We start from the raw sequence: 26609 nt of genomic DNA, 5'->3' as shown, positions 1-26609 counted from the left end.
TTTTTATTTTTCTAGTTGAAAAGAACACATGTTGTACATGCGCATCTTTCCCCATCAAAAGGTCAAGCAGCCTAACTAGTACTAGGATCTGAATGTTGCGTAGGTAGGGTATAAATAGGTCAATCAATATCATGAAAATTTCGCTTGTACAAGCTTTTACACATACACATGCATGTGCATGCAGGCACACGAACATGCACGCACCCGAGCACACACAGCCATGTAGCTGTGCACATACACAATGTGAGATTGGTTTGTGACGATGGCGGGCAAGGAGTTAATCACCAGCTACAGTCAACGGCCGTCTGCTTTTCGTTTTCTTGTTCCAGGCAAGAATACAGCATAAATTACAGATTCTGTCCGTGGGAATGAAAAAGAATTACATTAAAGGTCAATAAGGCTGGTGAAACATCTACATGAGGCGCTGCTTTTGTACCGTAGCCAATTCGCAAAAGCAAATTGAAATGGCTGGCTTTCAGTAACAGCACTTGAAATACAAAGCCCACAAGACTTTCACGTCTCTGAAAGAGAACGTGCTTTGGAATGAAGTGAGCCAAACAATCGATGTGGATTGGTACAAACAAAATGAATATATCCCAAAACTGGGAAAAGAAAAGCACCAATTTACTAAAATTACATAAGCATGACCTGGAAAAATTGCAGCATCTGCCCCTGGCCTCCAATAGTAGCCGATAATATGCAAATGCTACCTGAAACTTTTCAATTACTTTCGACCATCGGGACCATGTTGCCTTAACTGCCAATGACGTCTGAACGATTTTATGGCTGAGCAGCACAGCAGGTTGGTCGGCAGGAAAGTCTTTGCAATACTGCATGGGAGACAACCCATTGTCACCAGATGCTGCCAAGTTTCAGATTTACATAGAATGAGTGCCACAGGCTGATACAGAGAGAGAGAGAGAGAGAGAGAGAGAGAGAGAGAGAGAGAGAAAGAGAGAACCACATTTGGTAACTCCAAATTGTCATTCTATTGCTTGCGAGGGAAGGTTTCGTTTGTTCTCATTTCTGTGACGGTATAGCTTTGTAATTAATCTTCTCTCACAGTCCTACAAAATCCAACTCAAACATAAGTACAGACAGCTCCACTTCTAGTTCATTTCTTTCTGCATTAAGCACCATTGTCAAGAAATCACTCATAAGCAAAATTTATCATTATAGATTGCTTTAAAATTTAAATCATGTGGTTGCATGGATGAGCATTAAAAAGAACTTCACACCATTGCTTGATGCAAAAAGGACAAATTTAATCATTTAGGAAAGCAAAATAACAATCTACTTCACAGAATCGAGAAAACACCACCTTGAACATGTGGAGGTAGAAAGGTTTTTCTGGGTTCATCTTTCTCAGCTTCAAATACGTGTATGCAAAGCTTAGCTGGTCTCTTGGTGTAAAGCGATCAACTTCATTGAACCAAAGACACGAGAACAAATTGGACATTGCTGTATGTGCTCGCACTATGAAGGAACCTTCAGGTACATCTGCTTGTGCAAGACAAACCAAAAATTTATCACCCATCTAGAAGGTCACAAGATTGTCATACAGAAGATAAGATGAAAAGGTGAAAATTCATACAGCTAGGTAGCAGCTTATCCGAATCAGATGCATTAAATCTTTTTAGCCCATCAGCCTGGTAAAAATCAAATTGTTGGTCAATTAAGGTGTGATTGAACTTGTCAAGCCTCTTGTTCTGCATAACCTCCTCCCAAACACAGTGTCGATCATAGTGATTAGAAATTGCATACTCATGGCCTTTTCTGAAAAGAAAGTACTCCAGGATAAGAAGTGGATCATTTTGAAGGCGCAGCTTACTGTCTAGCCATATAGAGTACCTGCATATTTTGCACATAATCAATACAGAGAGATGAACCATCGCTAAACGCAATTTGTTACTCAGAAAGACTTCAACTTGAATTTTAGCATGCTAGAGTGCTTTTTCTGCATACAAGTTCTGTTCCTCCATTTTTTATATGCACCAATTTCACAAGCAGGTTTGACAACATAATGTGTCGTTACTGCAAGAGATCAAGCCCTAAAAAGGGAAATGTTAAAAGAGTGTGGTAACATCAGTATCCTGATCCGTATTTCATTTTCTAGTGTTGGTTCAACAGCTCCTCGCAGTGAGACACCAGCCAAAAGAGTTATCTCCACGGCATGGCCTGTTAAACACTTAATAAATTCAGCAGCTTGACAAGCTTGTGACCTCAAGATTCCTACTTTAACTTCATTATGTTCATTACCCTGAGGTTATGAACTTAGCTCACTCTATGAGACCCCCAATTTAAGCCTTTTATCAGAATAAGAATAGCTATCATTTCCAGAAAAAGATGCCATTCGTTCGACAAGAAATAGAAAGGCTACCTGAACCCAGGGTACCTGATATATGTTCAAGTGACACCCAAAGCCTAAGAATCAAAGAAACAACTCACCTAAGTGATTGATTTCCATTATTTCCAGTCTGCTCATGTAGCTTCAGCACCTCAAAAATACATAGAATAATTCCAAAAGAAATAATTGAAACCCTAGTTTAAGACTCAATAAGTAAGTGACTGTCCTGGCCCTCACTAATATAAGTTATAACAATAGGACGTTAAGCATATCATAACAAGAATGATACATGGCCCTTGACCAACTTAAAACAACTGAGAGACCCACATACTCTTAACACTCCCCTCAGACTTGGCATGTTTAAGAGATATAATTTCAAGTTTGTCAACAAACATTCTGAATTTGGAAGGTGATAAACTTTTTATATATATCAGCAACTTGGTCTTCAATCCTTACATGGTCAAGGAATATCAATCGTTCTTCATATGTCTTCCTTGTGAAATGAAAGTCGATCTCAATATGTGTTGGCTTTTCATGAAATTCTAGATTTTATAGTCACAAATCAATCTAGTTTTGTTGTGGATTGGAATTCCATCCTCTTTTAGCAGACACTTTCTCCAGATTATCAGTTGTAGCTTGAGTTACACCTTTATATTCAGCTTCACTTGTAGACAATGCTACCTTTGTTGCCTTACTCTTCTAAGAAATCATAGACTCAGCCAAAAAGACAAAAACTCCAGTCCTGGAGAGTCGATCTCAGGTGGATCCTCCAAGTCAGCATCGCAATAGGCAACAAGTTCTTCAAAATTGAATAAAGAAAAGAACGCACCATAATCCATTGTATCTATTACATACCTAATAATTATTAACACAGCAGCAACATGTGTTGATCTAGGAGCATTCATAAATTGTTTCGCCATATGAACTGGATAAGTTATATGAGGTCTGGAAATGGTGAGATAAACTAAGTTCCCAACAAGTTGCCTGTATACCATAGGATCTACTAAATTTTTTCTTTCAAGATGTCTCAATTTAACATTTGTTTCCATAGGAGTTTTTACCTTCTTATTATCACATAATCTAACTTTAGCCACAAGTTTAGCTGCATATTTGCGTTGAGAAAGAAACAAACCTCTTTTAGAATAAGCTACTTTTAGGTCCAAGAAATACTTCAAAAATCCAAGGTCCTTCATTTCAACCATTTGTGACAGTTTTCTTTTGTTTCTTAAACAACATTAGGAACATATTCAATCATAATCACATCATCAACATACAAAAGCAATAAGCATTTTCCTTTCTCTATAGTGAATACGAACAATGATGGAAACTTTCACTAAAACTCAATTTCCTTAACTATTGTGCTAAACTTTTCAAACCATGCTCTTGGTGTTTGCTTCAGCCCATAAAGAGCTCTCTTTACTTTCCATACCTTGCCTTTTGGATTAGAAACACCTTGTGGGAGTTAGATATAGACATCTTCTTCTTCCTTTAGATCTCCATTCAGGAAGGCATTCTTTATATCAAGTTACTAGAAATTCCAATGTTTTGCAGAGGCAATTGCAAAGAGAGTTCTAATAGTGGTCATATGAGCAAATAATACAAAAGTCTCTTAGTAATCTATTCCAAATTGCTGGTTGTATCTTTTGGCAACCAATCTGGCCTTGTAAAATTCTACTGATCCATCTGAATTTCTCTAGATCTTGAACACCGACTTATAGGCCACAACATTCTTCTATGGAGGAAGTCTTACCAAGTCCTATGCCTTCATCCTTTCTAAAGCATTCAATTCCTCACTCATAGCAAGAGATCATTCCTCCTTAAATGCAGCTTGCTCATAGGTTTTGGGCTCATCATAAGAATGAATCGAGGTAAGATAAGCACAACATTTAGAAGAAAATGAGTCATAAAAACGAGAATGAGGAATTAAGACTCTTGAACTACTACGCATCTAAATGGGAAAATGAATTATGATAGAAGAAGATGGAGACGAATCTTCTTCCTGAACTGTACATTCAGGATCTGCAGAAGAAATCATATCAGAATTGGCCACTTCTAATTTTTCTTCTAATGGCTCGGGTTGTTCAAGAAATGGTACATGAATCATTCCTTTTTCCCTTCTTTGACACATTTGACTAATATTGTTTCCTTCCCAATGTCGCCAAGGTTATTTCCTTCTCCATTTTCAAACTGTCTTTCCTTTACTTCACTATTCTTCTCTGAGGGATATGTCATTAAGAAAGATTGATATGTATTGTTGTCCTTTGCCTTTCCTCTACCTGAATAGAATATGGTTCATGCTTGTGAAAAAATACGTCTTAAAACCTATATTATCTGTCCAATTGGATCATAATATGTATCCTCTCTTGTTTTCTAAAATGCCCAAATAATAATATTTTGCAGCTCTAGGTGAGAATTTATCTCTCAATTGTTTCGTATAAGCATAAAAGAAGTACATCCAAACACTTACATCCTTTTGTAATTTGGTTTCTGTCTATACAACTTTTCATAGAGAGCCATTTCATTTTTTATACTTTCAAATTCAAATCTTAAGGTCATCAAAAAGTCCATGACATATTGTAATTTCTTGTCTTCTGAAATGCCCAAATAACAACATTTTGCAGCTCTATGTGAGAATTTATCTCTTAATTGTTTCGTATAAGCATAAAAGAAGTACATCCAAACAATTTCATCATTTTGTAATTTGGTTTATGCCTATACAACTCATAGGGAGTCATTTCAACTTATACTTTCAAATTCAAATCTTAAGGTAATAAAAAAGTCCATGACATATTGTTGGTCCCTTGCATCCGTTTCCATCTTTCTACATTCCAAACACTCCCTACGCTTTGCAGATCTCACATTGGGGAGCATCATAGCAAGATCATTTGATATGTGTTCAAATTTTACAAAGAAGACTTACATAGATTCATTTTCTTGTCTTAAACCTCTCAAATCTTGTGCTAATTGGTATTTTCTTGCCCAATTTAACTGAACATACATCAATCTATACTCCCAAATATATTGTATTTTTCAAACTTAACTGTATTTAGAGCTATATTTAGTTCCATAGCTGCAAGCAACCAAAACTTCACTTTATTTTTATCCCATTCTCCAAAGGTAGTCATAAAATCTTCATCATCTCCTTTGGATTCTTTCTTAGCCTCATCAACAAACTCCCAACATCAAAGTCCCTTTAAGACAAACTTCATGTACTCATCCCCACACGCATAATTTGACCCACCAAATTTTATGGTTGGCACTTGCACAAGCCTTTTATTGTTCATACTTATATGACCCAGCAAGCAATACAAAATATACTTTGTTCAATTAGCAAATAAAACTGAGACTTGTCAAGGATTGATATAGATAGAATGCAAGGCAAACCAGACAGCTATAACATTAACAAGTAGCAAGTTGCAAGCATACAGCTTTCCAACCGCAGACGTATCTTCCAGCCTTCCCAATACCAAGATAACACAGTCAGAACACTCATATAGACTGGGTAAAGGCCCAACAAACAACTACTACATCAACAAAATGAGGCTGTAAGCATACTGCTTTCACAACAAGATGGCTTTCACAGAGCTACCTTCTAACAATGCCATGATGGCTTTCACAAAGACAGCCTTCTCTACTCCATGAGCAACCCCTCGAAAGCAAGATTAAACCCTTAAACAGATTGACAGTAGCAACATACCTCTTCTAAAGCTGACCTAATCCAAGACGTCGTTCCAAACAAACAATGCAGCTACAAATACTGCAGATTCAAAGAGGGAATATGCAGTCACTTCAAGAAGAATCACCTGTTAAGATTGTACGATTTGGATCAGGTCAACCAGACCAGACCCATCTTCTCCACATGCCCAATCATAATGGGTGGTGGCATACTTGTATTTTTTAACATTGTTTTGTGTATTTTGTTGTATACCAAATCAATCAATAATGATATCAAGAGGCACACGTTAGGGTTGTTGCTCTCTTTCTTCTCTCTCTCTCTCTCTTGTACGTGCAGCCTGTTCCCCTTCTTCTCCTTTTGCATATAACTTCATCTGGTGGTCTGGCATTAGATATCAAAATCTTACATGGTATCAGAGCAGGTTTTGCCATTGAGAATGTTCGGTAAGAATCTCTAATTTCTAGCCTAATCTTTGTTTTCTGCCCTAATCCCCAAATTTCTGCTCTAACCCTAATTTCTGTCGTCTGCCCTAATCTCTATCATGTGTCCTAATCTCCAACTTTCTGCCCTAATCTCCAACCTTTTGATTGCTGCAAGTATGGATCACAACCGGAATTCCAGCATCTTGTAGTCCAATTTCCTCTCTCAACTCATCTCACAAAAGTTAAATCATACCAACTACTTGACATGAAAATGTCAAATAGTCTTGTTCATCAAGAGTCATCGTTTCTATGGACATTTCAATGGCACTACACCTGCACCACCTGAGTGGGGACATGCGAGAGGTGAAGAATGTTGCAGGGCAAGTTCAAGAAACCTTTGCAGAAGTCAATCCTGAATATGGGGCGTGGATGGCACGTGATCAATCTCTTGTTACCTATATCACCTCCACACTATCCGAGGAAGTTCTGGCGGGCGTTGATGATGATCTTTCAGCACTTGAGTTGTGGAATGTTCTCGCTACCACATATTCTCAAGTATCAGAAGCTAGATTTCTACAACTCAAGAGGCAATTTTAGGATATCAAGCACATAAAAAAATTCAGTCTTGGAGTACATACATGAAATCAAAAATGTCAGCAACCAGCTTGCAATCATAGGGCACCCAGTCAGCGACAAGGACAAGGTACAATAGGCTTTGAGTGGATTGGGGTCCGAATTTGATGTTTTTTGTACTGCTTTAGAAGTATTGTCTGTTCTTCCCTCTTTTGAAGATCTAGAAGCGAAATTGATTCAACATAAAGCGAGTAGTGTACAGTGACAAGAATTAGTGCATTCTAGCAGTCACAATGTGTTGGTCACTGGAGCCCAAGCTTTGCATGGTAGTCACCCAATAGTTTGGAACTCACAGACAGGGATGGGAAAAGGTATTCTTCCTACACGTAACACAAATGCATAGGCAAATGTACCACGAAGAATACCTACTTGTTTCTATTGCAATAAGAAAGGACATGTGAAATCAGAATGTTGGCATAATCCTTAAAACAAGGGATAACAGGTCAGGCGTGACAATAAGGCAGCAGGGTCGACTATATCAAACACGATTGCAGCATCGAACATTTCTCGTGATGTGCAGCAGATTTTAATGACAGCATTGTCTAAAGTCAATCTCAAACAAAATGAGGAATGACAATGGTATGTGGATTCTGGTGTTGCAGCCCATGTGACTGGTGATGCATGTAAGTTTTCTAGTGCTCTCCCTTATTTAGCTAAAGGCTCAGTTGTTACAGGAGATGGTTCCCATCACAAAATATTGGAAATGCACACATATCCATGGCTCATTCCTCTATACCTTTAAAGAATGTTCTTGTTGTTCCAAATGTCAAGAAAAATATCATTTCTGTGTCAAAGCTTATCGATGATACTCATTCGTCTGTTGAGTTTACTCCTTTTGTTTATGTCAAGGATGTTCAAACCAAGAAGACATTCGCTGAAGGTGTTCGCAAAGGAGACATGTACGTCATTGAAGAAGCTCCAAAGTGTCCAAGTCTTGTGTTTCAGATTTATCCTTTCCCAGTCATAGTGAAGTCAATATAACAAAGTATGATAAGTCATCCATTTGGCATGGTCGTCTAGCCCATTGTAGTCAGTTTTTCATTCAAAGTCTTGTTGCAGCAGACGGGTTATTACAAAAGTCCAGTTTAAGTCCAGTAAATGAGTCTAGCATATGCTCAAGTTGTCATATTTGTAAGAGTTATGCTCTTTCTTTTCAGTCAATAAATAAGAGAACTTCGAAGTTATTTAATACCATATATTCTAATGTTTGGGGGTCTGCTCCTATTTATTCTTCTTCTGGAGTAGATATTATGTTGTTTTTATTGATTCTTATTATCGTTACACTTGGATTCACTTCATGAAAAACAAATCAGAGGTTTCCGCTTGTTCACCCAATTTTATGCCTTGGTCCAAAACAAATACTTCAATAATATCGTGCATTTCCAATGTGATGGTGGTGGTGAATTCACTTCGAATGAATTCACTGAGTATTTACTAAATCATGGGATCACTAGACAGATTTCTTGTCCACACACACCACAATAAAATGACATTGCTGAAAGAAAGCATAGACATATAGTTGAAAGTGCACTAAGAATGATACATAACACAGATGTGTCTATGAATTTGTGGACTGAAGCTTTTCATATTGTTGTTCATGTCAATAATCGACTGCCATTATCTCTACTTGAGGAAAAATATCATTTCTTTGTTCTACATCAAGAACAGCCAATATGATGAACTACGTGTTTTTGGATGCATTTGTTATGTTCATGTTGATGTTTCTCTGAGAAATAAATTCCAACATCGAGCTGTCATGTGTAGATTTGTGGGTTATGTAGAAAATTATAAAGGCTATCGCTGCTACAATCCAAAGACTGGACGTGTGCATATTTTGAAGGATTTAAAGGAGACACAGGCAACACCCAATGCAAGAAATGATGCATATGATACATGGCTGAATGCTGAAATATTAGGCCAAGGAGCTGCCACACACCACACACAAGGTGAAAGGATTATTGATGAGTTTGAGACAGCCACAGACACTTAGATGGAAGACACATCTTCATCTACTCAGTCCAACAGCATGACTTCACCCAATCATTTTTCAGGAGTAGTGTATACTCGACGATTAATTCCAGCAACTGCTCTACAAACTGCCACTGCTTGTCCACGTAGATCAGAACGTATGCAACATCTCATTGATAGATAGGTAAATTATCAAAATTTCTCTTTGGATTTTCAGCTTTCTATGACAGAATTGAACAAAAAGGTGGAGTCAAAATGCTATGAGCATGCGTGCAAAAGCAAATATTGGGTCGAGGCCATGAATGAAAAAATGGCTGCCTTAAGTGAATGTCAAACTTAGGAGATTGTTCCTCGTCCAGATGGTAAGAATGTAGTGAGCTCAAAATGGGTTTACAAACTCAAGTATAAACCCGATGGAAGCATTGATAGATATAAGGCTAGACATGTGGCTAGAGGCTTCACTCAGCAGCACGGGGAAGATTATGATGAGACTTTCAGTCCAATCATCAAGATGGGAACAATCCGGGTTATCATATCTCTTGCAGTCTCATATGGATGGACTTTATATCAGTTGGATGTTAAAAATGATTTTCTTTGTGGTTTTCTTAAAGAAGAAGTATACATGGAACAACCTCAGGTTATGCTACAAATGATCCCGCCAAATGGGTGTGCAATTTTCAAAAATCATTGTATGGGCTTAAGCAAGCATCTCGTTCATGGTTCGATAGATTTTCCCTTCATATACAGCAGGCTGGTTTTCGCAGAAGTTCACTTATCACTCCTTATTCATATATCATTCATGTAAAGTTACCACTTGGTTGCTCATATATGTGGATGACATAGTTCTTACTGAAAATTCTTCATCTCATATATCCCATGTAAAGGAGGTATTGAAACAAGAATTCAAGATGAAAGACCTTGGCGAATTACGGTATTTCTTGGGCGTAGAGCTTGATAGAAACGGCGACACATTAACTCTTACGCAGCATAAATATACTCTTGATATTTTGGACAAAGTAGGTATGACAAATTGCAAGCCCATAAATACACTTAGTGTTCTCAACATAAAATTGAATGCCTCTGATGGGAGTGATGCATACTCAAATCCTAGTTTCTATCGGAGTATAATTAGCATGTTGCAATATCTCACTTTTACACGCCCAGACATAGTATATGCAATGAATCAAGTATCTCAATTTATGCACGCACCTACAGAAGGGCATATGGATGCTACCAAACGCATTTTGCGTTACCTTAAGGCTACTCTTGGGGATGGACTTGTCTACACAAGACAGTCATCTGTTTTACATGGACACAACATTTCCACCTATACTGATGCAGATTGGGCAGGTGATCCAAACGTTAGACGATCAATTTCCGGTTATTGTCTATTTTTTTATTCCAATCTTATTTGTTAGAGTAGCAAGAAACAGCGTGCAGTTGCCAGATCTAGCACTGAGGCAGAATACATGGCAATGGCTGCAAGCATAACTGAAGCTTCATGGTTAAGTCATCTGCTTGGGGAACTCTCCCTTTCCATTGCTCAATCATCTCTATATTGTGACAATTAAAGTGCAATCAACATTGCTTTCAATCATGTTCTACATAATCGGACTAAGCATATAGAGATTGACCAACATCTCATTTGTTAAAAGGTTGAAAAAGACGAAATTGTTCCCATTTATATAGTCACGTCTCAACAAGTAACTGACCTTTTTACTAAAAGGCTCACAGGACATCATTTCTGAGAATTGAAGAACAAGTTGTGCATGATACAAACCTCATGCACAACTTGAGAGGGGCTGTTAAGATTGTACGATTTGGATCGGGTCAACCAGACCCGACCCATCTTCTCCACACGCACAATCATAATGGGCGGTGGCATACTTGTATTTTTGAAAATTGTTTTGTGTATTTTGTTGTATACCAAATCAGTATATAATGATATCAAGAGGCAGACATTAGGGTTGTTGCTCTCTTTCTTCTCTCTCTCTCTCTCTTGTATGTGCAGCCTATTCCTCTTCTTCTCCTTTTGCATCTAACTTCATCCGATGGTATGGCATTAGATATCAAAATCTTACATCACCATCTAACCCACCTAGGTCAAGACGAATTCTTTGGCTTGACACGATGTTCAAATGACATCTAAATGACAAACCCAAAGCATAAGAGCTGAAGAGACAACTAATCTGAGTGATTGATTTCCATTATTGCCAGCCTGCTCATGTAGCTGCATCTATATTTATGTTACGTAAGTTGCAAGTATCCAACTTCTTTTTCTATTTTTGTTTTCTTTATCCACAAAGTCTTATAACAGGTGGTTTTCAAGTGTTTTTATTCGTGTGAGACTTTCCAAATCTTATCTGTTCTAAAATTCAACCTTTAGTTTTTAAAATTAATTTTGAACATTTCTGTAGTCCTAATTGGGCCCCAGCTAGTCCTTTCAGGAGCCTTTTCTCATAGACAATAACTAGTGTATGGATCTATACAAAACCATGTCGTGGCACAAAGACCATGAATTCCTGGTAGCCAATTCTTCTTTAATCCTTGATCAAACGTAAATAAATCTTCATTTCGACACACACACACACACACATATATATAATACCAATTCTGATAATAATATCAAGTGTTTACTTGCGAGGACTATGTTTAGGTGGCTTCAAATTCCAGTTATTCTACTTTACATTCTTTTATAGTAATTCTACTGGAATATCTTCTAATTCTAGTATCTATACTGCTGATTGCCCTTTCATATTGTTGATATGAATTAGCAAGTGCAGCTCTTGTTACATCTAGAAATAGATTTCATATGTATATCATGCAGCAATTATAGACCAAATCACATGGGCACCAGGGAAATGTTCCCAGAACCAAGTCGGTATGCCGACATGGCAATGCAGGTACAGGGACACATGCCCAACATGCCTCTTTTTTTGTAAAGTTTAGGAAAAAAAGGAAAACAAAAAACTTGGATGGAGGGAGGTTTTAGAGAGACAAAGATAGAGCAGAGAGGAGGGGTTTAGAGAGAGAGAGAGAAAGATAAGGCATACCTCATTTTGGGTGCGTATGTGCGAGAGTGAGAAAAAAAAGTTGAGGGACTGCAGCACCCCTTTCTTTCTCTTCTTTTTAACTTTTTTAAATTTCTATTAAGCCCATTAAATTTATTCATATTATGGAAACAAACTCAAATATTTAAAAACATACAAAGTACTACAACAAATTAGTAAGTTTCTCAAAGTTTTGCTTTTAAATATATAGATATACATACACACCCTCCTCTACACTCGTACCCATGTTCTCTAAAATTGTTGTGTCCATACCCGCACGTAGACCTGGGCAACGGGCGATGGGTACCCGGTACCCGGCCCGGTCGGGTCCGGGTCCGGGCCGAGAAAACAGCCCAGCGGGCCGGGCCCAAGCCTGATGTGCGGCCCGGGTCGGCCTGTCCCAATCCAGCCAGTTTATAATTTAAAAAATAAATTTTAAAATTTTTCAAAATTTAATAATATGTATTTTATTATTAAAAATATGTTTTATATGACTAAAAATTTATTTTATAATTAAAAAAAAATTATTACCAAACGGGCCGGGTCCCAGGCTATCGGGTCGGGACCCGTGCAATCGGGCCGGGTTTTACTGGGCCCCGGCCCGTTGCCCAGGTCTACCCGCACGCACTCATACCCGAACTTGTACCAATGTGACTTATGTTACAGATGACTCACAAATTTGAACTATTACTGGTTTTATAGATTTTCACGTTTACGTTAACAGTCCGTTTTAAAACCTATACTCATTAAGATTTAACTCGAAAAGAGTACATAATCAATTGTTTTAAGCCCATTCTGCAACAAAAGGAAGTGACAGTATGAAAATGCAACATTCTTCCAACAATTTCAGTCCTACCTTCTGTTTGTTACTTACACGCATTTATCTCATCAATATACTGTCAGTTGAACCATTAGGAACGGTATGCCAACAGAAAACATTTAAGATAACTGATACAGACATAAAGACAATAAGCATGACATTAGTGCTAAGGGGCTTCTGCTGACAAGTTATGCATGGTAACATTGCTTTCTGCAAGGAAGTGATATATTAAATTAAAGAAGCAGCAATAGAAGCAGATAGCGCTTTCACCAAACAAGAACATTAAATATTGATCAATATCATCGTCATGTATCTTTGTTTAATAGGGTTTTAATTACTATTCTTTTCTAGAAGAGTTCTGTATGATAAAATCGGTTCTAGGAAACACATCGCTGAATACTGACAGGAAGTGACTCTGCCAATTTAGGCAAATATCGTAAATCTGGCATGTAGGATCATTTTCTTTTATGTGTGAAGAGCCAATGACAATTCTTATTCAAATACTAAGTAACTGCTAGAACAGGTGTTTGATATTTTGTGAAGTTTTTGTTCCTGAATGTGGGATATCTTGCGGTTGCTCACTCTTTACTCAAGATCATTATCTACCAAGAAGTGAAATAATATCCAAAATGGATGAAGCTATTGTGCTGGGAATATACTGTTAATGGCTAAGACTCAGGAAATAAAATGCCGTTCCACAAGCAAGAAGGCTATCAGGTTAGACTTAGGAGTGGCCGCACACATAAAAGGTTAGTGAGAAAAGATTGGTTCAGAAAATTATACTGAATATTGCATGGAAAAGATGTATAAAAGTTTCGCTCTCAACCATATAAATATGGTTCAGATATTATCACTGCATCAAATGGGTTTAAAGGACAAGTTTTTGAATGATGACTTGCCAGAAATGATTGTGGATGTTCCACTAAAAATCTAGACATTCCTCAGACTCAGAGGTTTGTTTATTTCTATGAAAAGCTTTACATTGCTCTTTGAGCTTTATACACGATCTGAAAACCATGTCAAATACAACACATGCTATACCAATTTTACAGTGTAAAATCATCGTCCATGTCCCCTTTACATTGATCATATGATCATTAACCACAATATCTTAGTGGTATTGGAAAACATGACAGTCCTTAGCAAAAGCTTGAAATAGTGGCTTAGGACTTGTTTGATGTTTGATTGGAAATTTAGAACTTAATAAAAATCTCCCTCTGGATGTTTATTTTGCAAAAACAATGTTATTGATATAGTTCTAATATCCATTATATCAAATGTTAAATAATCAAAGAAAAGTAACATCTATATGGTGCTTTATTAGAAAATCCAACCTCATATCACCAATTAATGTATGTTTCTTCAAGTATTACAGTGTCAAAGACTTCAGATACAGAGTTTGTTGTGAACCATTTTTAGCATGTCCCTAAATCTTCATTAGTATGTTGCTAAGCAACACATTAATACATTTTCTCAGCAAGGATCTTTGTCAGTCCTTCCTAATGCGCAACTTAGTCAAATTCTGAACAAAGAGATGATGCAATTGAGATATGACTGGAGAAATGACGCCACCAACACTCATTATCTGTCTATTTTGCTTTTCCAAGCAACTCCCGTTCTGCAGAAATGCAAGCAATGAAAAAGGCCCTTTACATCTAGGGAGGTGGAATGACTGCAAACATCAAGTGCTCCCATCTAGGAGATCACCGCAACTGACAAATAACACTAAACAATTTCTTTTGGCTACAACTGTCTCAGTGAGTTATTGTAACTCATTTCTGACAACAAGATTGCTAATTATGCTGCTGGAAGTCATGTCTCTCATGAATAAATAAGTAAACCAGATAAATACATTGTCCTAGAAGTACTTATTTTATAGGGTGTTTTCTCTCCCTGGTTAACCCTAACGGAGCATCAACAAGAGCAATTCTTAAAAAGTCCAGAGCAGAAGTGTCCACAAGCTAGGATTATCAACATCGCCTTATTAACCAATCCATTTTCTAGGACAGGATCATATATTGCATCTCAATCTGCAGATTACGAGTCTTTTGATATTCTTGTGAGCATGAACTGATCAAGAAGGAAGTATTGCAAATGTGACACAAGGCAAAGATCACATCATAAATATTAGATGAAAGAAATTCAGTAAGACCACAATACAGAACCCTATTCTAATGAATTACTTATAAAAAACATCTCAATAACAGTACATGCACTTAAAAGTGCATCGTTCAAACAAGCATAACCAGCAAATAAGTATTGCCACAATGGGAACAAACCTATAGCTGACAAAGACAATAAGGATCATATTTATGTTACCATCACATTTTATGTGGTAAGAAATTTTGTTGCTGTGTGTCTTACTAAGGTAAATATTTGACCACCACAATTACTTGAGTGCAGATACTTAAAAGTGTATCTTTCAAACAAGCATGACAAAGATGTAAGTTTTTCAACAATGGGGAATAAATATATACTTGTGGAAGACAGTAAGGATCATACTTATTTTAACATCACAATTTTGTTGGTCCTGCCAACAACATTCCCATACCTTGCCGTTGTGAAAAGTCGATGAGCAAGAAATTTTGGAACTTTTCCCACTCGCCGCATGTCTGAATATGGTAAATTTTTTACCACCACAATCTTCCACAAACCAACAAAACCCATTTGATCAGGTTTTTGGCCTTCTAGGGACATGGTTTCCAATGTATTCTCATCCACAAACATCACAAAGCAAACACTTTTTCTTGACAAACGAGAAACCTATGTCAAAAATAGTAAATAAATTTCACCTGTTATGTTCATAAAGAAAATACATTCAAAATAAAACTTTTCAATGAATAGAAATCTATCATTGGACTTTGTTAAGTGCATAACAATAAGAGCGTAGACAAAAAAGAGATACAGACAATAAAATTGGGTATGGAAGAACTTCAAAACAGATAAACTAGAAAAAGATACAGGTAATGTACAGAGATGCAAAAATAAAACCCAGTCAAAAATAAGAAAGAAAAGACACATGATAGAATTATGTACATGTAAGTGACACCAGAAACCAGAATGATAAAAGCTATATAAGAATGACCTTTGTACCAATACAATTATTTACAGCATGTAAACATCAGGAGTTGAACTCATAAACCATAACCTCAGTCAGGGGTGTTTGAAGTGGTAGCAAGTTCGTGTTAGAAAGCAAGCTGGGTCAGTCAGTTTCTGCTGTGGGACTTTCATAGGTGACCTTTTGCCCCATCAGCAGTTCGAAGACTGCAGCTTACATGAACATAAATGTCCAAAGGAAGGGCACACCTAATTGCAAATTATGCTACCTCTAGATGGCTAAACAGTCATTAGCAGGTAAAAGGACCAATTGAGTCCAATAAACCCTTCCTCGGGCTGAAAAAGACTGGCCTGACGACACCTAAAGAGCTAAGATTCCAAATGCTGGCCACAGTGGCCCATGGCCTGATAAGCCTGGTGGTTAGAATTAAACAAAAATGTGTAAGCAGATGAATCAAGAAATGGTATTACTGGAAGATAGGTATGACAAGCAGAAATAATGAGATTTTATCATTTGAAGTTCTGAAGGAACTCTCCTAAAGTTACATACTAGAAATGGCTTTCCTACACAGTCACTGGTATGATCAGCATCATCAGTCATCACAAATTTAGGCGATATTGTAAAATATAAAAATACCATAACATCAATATGAGAAAGAATACCGATCACAAAGGCAAAAGAGTGATACAAATATCATTCCATCATCATGCTAGAGATATTCTCATTATAACAGCTAAATATTTTTAGAGCTTTTTCCATGTAACAGTTCAGATCATTCTTTCTCTTGCTAAAGACTTGTCTACCTTATTTATGTGTTTGGGGTAGGAAGGGACCGGGACAGAAAACCACAGTTGATCATGCCATTCAAGTCACAATATTGCTCCTACTGCAATAACTAAACCAATATATGTAACGGGAAAAAAGGCAACAGAGGGATTCAAACCTTTGATAATCCTTTGTTCATAACTGTATCGGTTTACTGAAGCTATTAGCCACTGAATGTATAGATAGAGTGAGCACATGATCCGTCTAGACAGAGAATCCATCTTTCAATGGAAAAAGGCTCATCTTGTTTCCAATTATTTTTGGATTGACTTAAAGGATTCATAGATCCAACAAAAAATGGAGGAACAATATCAATTGACGCTTTATTCCTCCATGTCACCATATATTTCAGGAATACAGATTGGCTACGTCATCCTCAGGGATCACTGAATTTTTTGGCCAAGCTGGATTTGAACCAGCATAGAAATAGTGCTAACAAATACACAGTCCATTAACATTACATGGAAATATGTAAGTGAACTATGGTTTGGAATGCTAACTCGTACAAGAAAATTGTGTATCCTAAATCAACTTTAGTCATTATTTAAATTTATGAATACAAATCCAAATTTACATGAATATACCCCTTGCTTACAGGAAATGGAAGGTATAGGTGGTGTCTCAGTCGCCATTCATTTCACAGACATCCTACAAGGAGTTTGAATGTACATTGATGCAAAAACAATGGAATAGTAAAAATTATTGTAAAAATATACCATGATATCAAATATCTATGAGAAATGCCAAAAAAGTAAATGCCTTCGATATGTAAAAGATCAGGTCCACAGTTTACCATTTTATTATTAGGTACTCGCAAGCGATCAGAGTTCCCAAATATGCATGATGATACAGCTATGTGGCAACTACTCATGAACTTCATATCATCCTCTGCAAGGTCAAACCCAGTACTTGGGAACCCACTCGGTCCCTTAACAAATCCACAATTTATTCTTTGGTCAGATGCATTAAATGACCGTTCTCGCTCTTCAAGACTTTGATGCCCAGCAAATCTCGGCTCCCAATTTTCTAACCCGCTAGGTGCATCCTCTCTTTCAGTGTAATGCAGTGAGAATCTCATAAATTTCTTACTCTCTAAAGGCTCTATAACATGTGATGATGAGTTCAAGAACTTCATCCCGCACGAGGCACCTAAAGAAACAACAAAAACAAAATATGGCTAAAGTTTCCAGCAGTAAAAGCTCAAGGGTACAAGGATGCATGACTGTTGAAAATACTAAAAGGAATTTAATATGGACAGTTGAAATTGCTGAATAGCATGCTAATCAATAAAGCATCTGGACAAGAATAAAACATCACATCATCATTTTGCTGGAGGCTTCAAAATGGTACCAGTTTTCTGCAAGAGGAGAAGTCTACATGAACTGATGCTGCCACAAACTTCACATTTTATATGGACAGAACTTAATAACAGAACAGTTCTTGAGATTAACACTTACAATTTCATTGTTTAAGCAAAGTCAGTAACACCCTAAACACCTAACACATAAAATCATCTTGTTAAGAAGAAGAAATATTTTGACATATTCAATCCAACAAGCATTATTTACATTATCTAAATGTGATGGTGGTAGAAAGTATATCCAACAACTTGAAAAATTAAACAATGGAAAATGCAAGTACACATCATTTCTCCAAACTGCATGATTGAAGGTAATAGGTTAGCCAAAAAACAACCAGGCAAACACACAGACAAGCATGCACATATATATATATATATATATATATATATATATATATATATATATATATATATACATATATATCCTACCATCCAATCTGGATGAAACAAGCAAAGCGACCTGGATGAAAAGCCACCGCCGTCGTTTGCATCCATATTTTGCCCCTCCCTAAAACAGCAAAAAGGGCTCAAGACCCCCATGTTCCCAGAATGATAAAATGTTAACATTTTCCATCACCATGTTTGCAAATATTCCTGGTTCATTCAGTTGCACAAGAAGAATAACAAATTCCAACGGCCAGAGAAGAAAAACACCCTCTTCTGGCTTACAACAACCACTCTCAATCATGATCTAACAACAGATTGAGGAAACCCAGATCAAATACTCCACAACCACTGCAATAACTCAGATGACAGTATCACAGTCAATGCTGTCACTGTCCCTTAAAGACAACCTTTTGTAATTCCTCGATCCAACATGACACTGTCAATTTATACTTCTTTGAATTCAGATGTGTGACTTTGAAACGAATTTCAGACAGTAGCCTCACCTCCATGTTATTGGTTACATGCTTTGAGCCATTTTGTTGCCTCATGCCTTAGTTTGATGTGGCATTGCAGTTCTTTGTGTTCTACTGCAGCTGTATGAACACTTAAATGCTACCAAGAGCAACAGCTGATCATCATACCATACTGCTACCTTGAATGAGTTATTACGCAATTTTGATCTTCTTGTTTGAACTCTTAGTTTTAAAATGACAAAAACACAAATTCCTCTTACCTAGAGAAAGGTTTGAGAGGGGGGGTGAACAGATAAGGGGCTTACTTTAACAAAAAGAGGAAACATGAGCAGCCGATGCACCGCCCCTCTCTCCAAGAGAGAGAGACACACATACCTGTCGATAACATCGCAGCTTCGACCTGATGGAAGATGACCAAGGAGAAGGGCAGCTCGAGCTTGAAGAAAGGAGAGCAGAATGGAGAAGAGAGAGGGAAAATGGGGGCACCTAGCCCCTTTTGCCCATTTTGAAAAGGGGCAAAATGGGGCTGCAAAAACATCCCTGGCAGCCTTTCATTCATGCCACTCATTTCATCCAGACCAGACGGTAGGTTAGATCCCATTGTTAGCTGGCATTTATCATTTAGCTATCCCATAAATACCAGTTTCTTATATACGAGAGAGAGTTCTGGGTTGAAGACAGGTTTTTGGATCGCCACGGAATGGTAGAATGAGAACATCATTTCACAGCACCTGCAAAAAAAATGTGGGACGCAAGACGAAGCACCTCTGTGCATTCCAGCATCCTAAGGAATACATTTTTCAGTGTTCCAAGGGGGACCTTGGAGTGCCAAAGAATGGAGCAGGAGCATCCACCCCGGACTCCGCAGTAAACAAACATGACCCCTTTTAAGGATGTGTTTGTCATCCTGTCCATGGAGCAAGGAACTGAACATCCAGTTCCTTGCATCCTATGGAACTCTTTGCAAACTCCCTCAAAAGGTCAAACATGAGGAATGATCACTGATGTAGCCCCAATAATTACAAAAAACTTATTGCGAGAAGAAGCTTTTTTCAAAATTTTGATATATCCAATGAATTGTATTGTGTCCTATTCTGTTAATACTTACAGCTAAGTATCAGAATGTAACATAAATTACACTACAATACATATGACACACCCCTAAACTAGTTCCAGGGGTGTAAGTAATGACGAAATTGTAATTTACATGACACCAAGTTATTGTATGTCATGTCTTTAGAACACAGAAAGTGGCAAAACTTAACTTTTTTTTAAGGTAGAATTGACACAAATTCCCATAAGACTGAAAACTAATTATGTTGAGCGGCATTCTTAGAGTTACAAAGATAGAATTTAACTCTGATCTCATGCACCAATTAGGGGGATCTCACAGCTCCGTTACATAGGCGTCTATTTCTGATTTTTTATCCCCCAAAATTTAAAACAGACAGATAAACTTTTGACCATTGAATTGTGCAACAAGCAACCATACTCACTTAAGTTTATTCATTTGAAATCTCTTAAGTATTTGGATCAATTTATGTTGTTAAATTTTGAATGTTTCCAATGAAATGCATGTGCTATTTGTAGCATATATTTTTTATTATTTTACATTTGATGTCTTTATGCAATTCATGGTCATTTAGAGTGAAAATTGTAGTTCTATTCTGTAACTAACATAATTTTGTCATGTAATATATTTTTCTTTTTCAGTTTTTTTCCTAAAATGTCCCTATTTTTCACTTTGAATGGCTTCTAAACAAATTTACAATCTTTCCATTGTGTCACATTAAGTTAGGACATGCACGTGCACGTCTGTGTACACAGAATAATGAACGCAGACACATAATATGCATCTACACACTTAACAAAAAATAATTCTTTTCATTTTTATAACTCAAAATTGCACAAAATACATTCTCATTGATGTAAGTCCTTTCAAAAGGCCAAAGTACTAGTTTAATATGAAAATAATAGTGTTAAAGATGAAACATTGAGAGTAAACTGTAAAACTTACTGGTATTTTTGTGTCGCTTCCCTCTCCTTTTTACAGAGGACTTTGTTCCCAAGCTGGTAGTCTTAGCAGAGTGACCTTCAGCACCACCATTATGCACATTTTGAGCTTTATCACCAGCAGACCTTTCTGATAATATAGAAGAATCTTCCCTTGTGATGCCGCTAACAAGTTCCTTTTTACTATGATATTTCTGGAAGGAAGAATCAGTTTGATCATTGCTTCCATCTATTTCATCATCAACGTTAATATCTTGAACATCAATATCATATTCATCATCAATGTCAATTTTGTCACTCTGTGACCCTTCATCCATATCCTCCATGGAAGAAAGTTTATTTTTATTTTTCTGTGCAGAGTGAGAATCACTTGATGAATATTTTTCTCTGCCCTCTTCTTTCTCTTTTGATGCCTGGAACTCTGCTTCATAGTGTTTCAGTTCATTCTGACCTCCTTCATTGTACAACCTTTTATTTTTATAGTTCCAAGTTTGTTTAGTAAGAGGCCTTCCAAAAGTGCCCTTTACTGGAACATTCTCAGACACACTTGTAACAACATGGCCCTCTGCAGATTTGTAAGGATCCTCTTGTTTCTTCCATTTCTCTCTGACATGCTTCCTTCCACGAGAAATAGAAATGGTCACATTATAGTGTTCAACAGCATCTTCATTGTATTCATCGTCTCTTCTCCTGTCATCACCATCCCAGTACCTAGAGTCTCGTCCAAGTGAAACAGAACCATGTCCAAATTTGAGAACCTTGAACGCTGCATTTTTCTTTGTGGCATTTGAAAGACTATCCATACTATTGGTCTTAGTTTGATCATAAAAATGTTGAACATCTGCAAAATAATTGACATAATCTTTTATTTATGTATAACAGACACTGTAGTAAAAACATATACTCAGTTTCGGGAACAAAACTTTCACATACATATTGAGAAGCGACTGATTATCATTTAATATTATTGGGAGATGGAATGATCTTTTACTACAGCAGGAACAATTTTATGCCCTAGTGCTATAATGTAAAACAGTAAAAGCATAAAGTCCTTGCCTTACGAGCCTAAGTTTCAACTTTCAATTAAAGCACTGTCAGAGTGGCACTACAAAGATTATATGAATGTCTGTATCAACACCAAGGAATTACCATGTGTGAATAATAACATGCTGCACACAAAGTGCAAAATGTGGGAACCCAAAAGGTGGACAACAGTCATGAGCACCAACCCTCTTATGATATGCAATATGCTGACTACATGATTAAAGTAATGACACTTGCATTCAAAGAATTTTGATCATGTTAGATATGGTTTTAGGCTTTTAGCTCCCACAGGTCACATGTGTGCATGACTGCATGAGTATTTCTGTATTTTCCCAGATCATTCTCATGTCAATAAGTCGCATATACGTATACATAAAAGTTTGTAATATAGGTAAGTATCACTTCGAGCAAAAGGGCACAACATAGGAGGGGCATATATTAATACTGATCACAAGCACATACTCATGTGGATTCAAGAATTGCTCGTTTGAGCACATACTCATGTGGATTCAAGAATTGCTCGTTTGCAGATCAGTCATCACTCCTCATAGATTGAGAACGTAGTTCTTTAAATTGAGGTATGTTGTCGGCATAGTCACAAATATTTTAAATATTTTGAAAAAATCCTGATATTGTTGCCTAATTGAAGACAGCTGGCAATATCAGCAAAGTAAACTAATGCTTTCACAATATCACCAAAAATAATATTTGTGATACTACCCTGAGATATTCTCAATATTTTTCCGAGTTTTTCATAACAGCTTCTTATTTCTACTTTCAAGCATCTGATTTTTTTCCAGTCTTTTCTTTTATGTTTTCAAACTGTTTTTTTAGTTGGTTCTCTAAATTTTGGAACAAAGATATCAAAAACCTATTATGTGATAACATTCGCTTTTCATATTTGGGTTTTCCTGACATTTCATCATTAAAAGTCCAGTCTTGAAAAAATCCAGAAGATAACCTTGCAAGAATTGCCGAAAATGTCACTGGTGGCTATAATAATAAAAAACAAAAAACAAAAAAACATTATGACCACAAAACGTCTAGTAGATTAAAAAAATATTGTGCAAAACCACGAATTGACAATTTCTGTACAAGATGTTGCTAAATCTACATATTGTGTCATGGACAAAGTGAAGGTGTATTACTTACTTTAGAAACACGACATCATTGAAAAAGGAAAAGGATAACGCAGCAGCACATAAGGTCTAAATGATATATCATTGTGGAATATGGATAGAACGTACTAAAAGAGATAATGCTTGGACCAATGGAAGCTTTCTCATTATTGCTTTTGCAGAAACAACATATATCAGTGCAAAAAAGGTATAAACAATATAATGGAAGGTGATTAAGAGTGAAATAGATGGATAGCCAATGATGCATCCTTCATTCCAAACCTACAGGTTCAACATATTAAAATGGAATAAGCAATTATAAGAGACCATCTCATCTATTTCTCTAAGGATTTAAACAACGGCATGCCAGAATTTTATTTCTAAAATCAAGTCCCTTTCTTTTGTTACATTATGAAAAGCTGGCACTACTAAACCCTCACCAGAATATTCTCAGCCTATCATTGTTTAAAATAGTACATCATGTTCGAAGTTATACATATAAAAAAATGTGTGTGGAGCATTCAATCGTGTATATCAGAAACATACATTTTCATGCATGTGATAGAAACATAGTTTTTCTAAAACAATGATGCTGTGGCGAATTGGAAACTTCACCAATGACAGGAAGGAGCGAAATCGTGCATTCTTTTCAACATGTGAACTAAAATTACCTTCCACTTGCCCAATACTGAATGAAACTCTGAAGATAAATTTTGGTGAACTTGAATTGTTACATGACTCCTCTCTTTTTGTTTCTTCTGAATGATGAACTATTTAATTGTCTGGTGTGTTCATATAATGAGTTTATTCATGCTGTGTTGTGATCTGGAATTTAACCACCTCAGATCTTGTCAGAATTACAGACATAAACTTGAACATGGTGAAACAAATACAATAAAATAAAACACTTGGCTCTTTTAGACCATTTGTCTCTATCTTTGAAATTTTTATGTCATCGCCATCTCCCGGAAATAGTTGTTACTCTGCCTGTCTACCTCAATATTTGAGCTGACAGTTCCTGGTTGCATCCACCACCTACCTCAACATTGCATGAAGACTCGACTCGTTAGCGAGGACTGCAACATATGAGATTTTGTTTTCTAAACTTAGCAAAAGAATGTTATGTTCAATGTGCAACCAAATACACTGATTCCGCCTGCACGCAATTAGTAGTTTTTATGGCCTTCTAGTGCACCACCACATATAGATGACTTTGTTTTGTGATAGGACATGTTTTACAGGACTAAATACATTTTGCCACCACCTGTATCTAGAGACCAATCCCTCATCTTTAATATATGCTGCTACCAGTAGCATCACATCTTAGTTAGCCGTTATATATTTGAATCATCCACTGATGCTTCTTTTAGTCTCATGTTTATAAACCAAATGCAATCATTAACCACTGAAACGCAGAAAAAAACATGCAGGAAAATCGAACGGAGAAACGTATGTTTGCGAACGGGTCCCTACTAAAGCCACTAGAAGTTCCTGTGACGATCATTGCAAATTCTATCTGTATACGTTTCTCATAACCAACGCCCTTTGATATCCAACCACTTGAGAGTGTTAGTTCAACAGAAGCAAGAAAAATAACTGCATATATAAGGTCCGATGGAGGAATTATTCGAATTCAAACAGTAAAAGCAATCTCAATTCAATAGCTGGGATGTCTGTCACGTAATAGTAGATGCCCAAATAAGCCATTCACTGAATGTCCTGACAACTAGTCAAACCAATTGGACTGTTTAACAACCAAAGTGGGTGATCTATCTACGATGAGGACGCATCTTGTGAATATAGAACCCAAACAAGAGAAAGACAGAGATAAGGTTCGTGGAACAAAAAGAATGACAGAAGCTAATTGGCAGTCGATCTGGACGACAGAAGAGGAGATTTGACCTTTGGTGTCTCTGGAGAGGATTGAGAAGGCGAAGAAAGTTACAAAGATGAGAAGCAGAGAAGGGAGGATGAAGAGGAGGCCCCTTCTAGAGGAAAGCTTGAGCAAGGCCTTCTCCGAACGGCCGGAACGCCTGTTGCGTGCACCAGCGGCACCAACCCTGTGGTGGGGAGCAACTCGGACGCTCACTGAGTCAGGAGGCGGACCGCCACCCTCGTGGTGGTGGTGGTGATGGTCGTTGCTGTTGCTGTTGCTGCCGCCATTGTCTCCGGGACATCCCCCTCCTCCTCGGAGGCCTACTCTGTCCGTCCATCCTGATTGTCTGTACATTGCCATTCTCTTTCCTCCCTCAATCACTCCACATTCTCCGGCTGCCCCTTCCGTTTCTCCCTGTCTTTGGTTTCTTTTCTTGTGAAAATTGCCGGAAAACAGAAAATTGTGTCCTAAATGAACTCGGAGAGAGAGCCCCACGTTTGATCAATTGGGGAATTTCTCTCACTAACCCCCCTATTCTACTTTTTTAATCTTTACCGTACCAGGCTTTGGAGCACGCCAAGACGAGATAGAATTTGGTCGCGGTAAATGAAAAAATCACATGACATCAATGTGGATGAAAAAGTTTACCTCGGAAACGTTTTCTTGTGATTGTGGGCACGCCGACAACTAATTAAAGAAGACAGTTATATAGAAATTTATCGTCCAAAAATCTTTCGATCCTCTCATCTGAATAATTTATATCTACTGAACCAAATTTTCTTTTTACTCAAACCATAAAAGCTATACTTTCTGCTCACCTCTTATTTCTCAGTATCCCTTTGCTTTCTATAAGGCCCCGTTTGCTTCTCACGGTTTCTTATGAAAATCCTAGATTTTACCAGACAAGTCATGGTTTTCCTTGAAGAAGTGAAAACTATCCTCGACCCAACATTGAATATGAAAAACAAAAGATTATTCTAGGTGCTTGTTTTGACGGCAAACTTGGGTACCACCAACCCCACAGCCACTTTATTTCATGTGAAAAATGGTGTTGTTAGAAAACCTGAGAAACGGTGACACGAGAGAATATCTCTCTCTCTCTTACTCTCTCTCCACCTTAGAAACCATTAACCAAACATCCAGTAGCAGAGAGAGCTACCCTTTTTTGGTGCAATAAGATCTTTTAATTGGCAAATAAACGTTTTAAAAAAATAAATTTTACTTTACCAAAGTTCTAAAAAATTAACTTTGGCCATTGTAACAATTTTGAAAATTATGTATTGACCCCCCTATAAACCAGTCATGGCTCTGCCATGGGTTAGGCTCACTCTATGGTGCAGGCACATGCCAACTCCGCCTAACTTTTAAAAACTTTCATATATATGCATACTTTTACATATTGATTTCTCTTGTGAACTCTAAAATTTAACATGTTTGCGCCGATCTCACCAAAATTTCTCCGGCTCCACCGTCAATTACGCCTCAAGGTCAATGCACATTGGAGCAAATGGTGCAAATCATGTTAGTTGGTGTATGGTT

The 26609-nt window shown here is 37.2% G+C and overlaps 1 protein-coding gene across 2 annotated transcripts; it reads right to left on the bottom strand.

The window, feature by feature from the left end:
* Positions 1-363: 363 nt before the first annotated feature.
* Positions 364-25596, bottom strand: LOC116267081 (uncharacterized). 2 transcript variants are annotated; one of them, XM_031648641.2, is made up of 8 exons: positions 25097-25596; positions 21037-21873; positions 17593-17948; positions 15468-15679; positions 1595-1851; positions 1322-1500; positions 965-1067; positions 364-862 (listed from the first exon to the last, which is right to left on the bottom strand). In XM_031648641.2, the coding sequence occupies exons 1-7, from the start codon at positions 25428-25430 to the stop codon at positions 984-986; spliced, it is 2259 nt and encodes a 752-aa protein (XP_031504501.1). In that variant the 5' UTR covers positions 25431-25596; the 3' UTR covers positions 364-862; positions 965-983. The 2 variants fall into 2 exon arrangements, with proteins under 2 accessions (XP_031504501.1, XP_031504502.1); XM_031648642.2 differs by having other exon boundaries at positions 364-830.
* Positions 25597-26609: the final 1013 nt, after the last annotated feature.

The sequence above is a fragment of the Nymphaea colorata genome, chromosome 13 (genome assembly GCF_008831285.2).
Source record: "Nymphaea colorata isolate Beijing-Zhang1983 chromosome 13, ASM883128v2, whole genome shotgun sequence".
NCBI lineage: Eukaryota > Viridiplantae > Streptophyta > Magnoliopsida > Nymphaeales > Nymphaeaceae > Nymphaea > Nymphaea colorata.
This window is presented reverse-complemented; position numbering and strand designations above follow the sequence as displayed.

Excerpts from the sequence above, each read along its gene's own strand:
- LOC116267081 (XM_031648641.2), bottom strand. The coding sequence starts at position 25,430 with ATGGCAATGTACAGACAATCAGGATGGACGGACAGAGTAGGCCTCCGA. Across the intron at positions 21,874-25,096 it reads CCTCTCCAGAGACACCAAAG|ATGTTCAACATTTTTATGAT; the intron begins GTCAAATCTCCT and ends ATTATTTTGCAG. Across the intron at positions 1,068-1,321 it reads TCTACCTCCACATGTTCAAG|GACTGTGAGAGAAGATTAAT; the intron begins GTGGTGTTTTCT and ends TGGATTTTGTAG.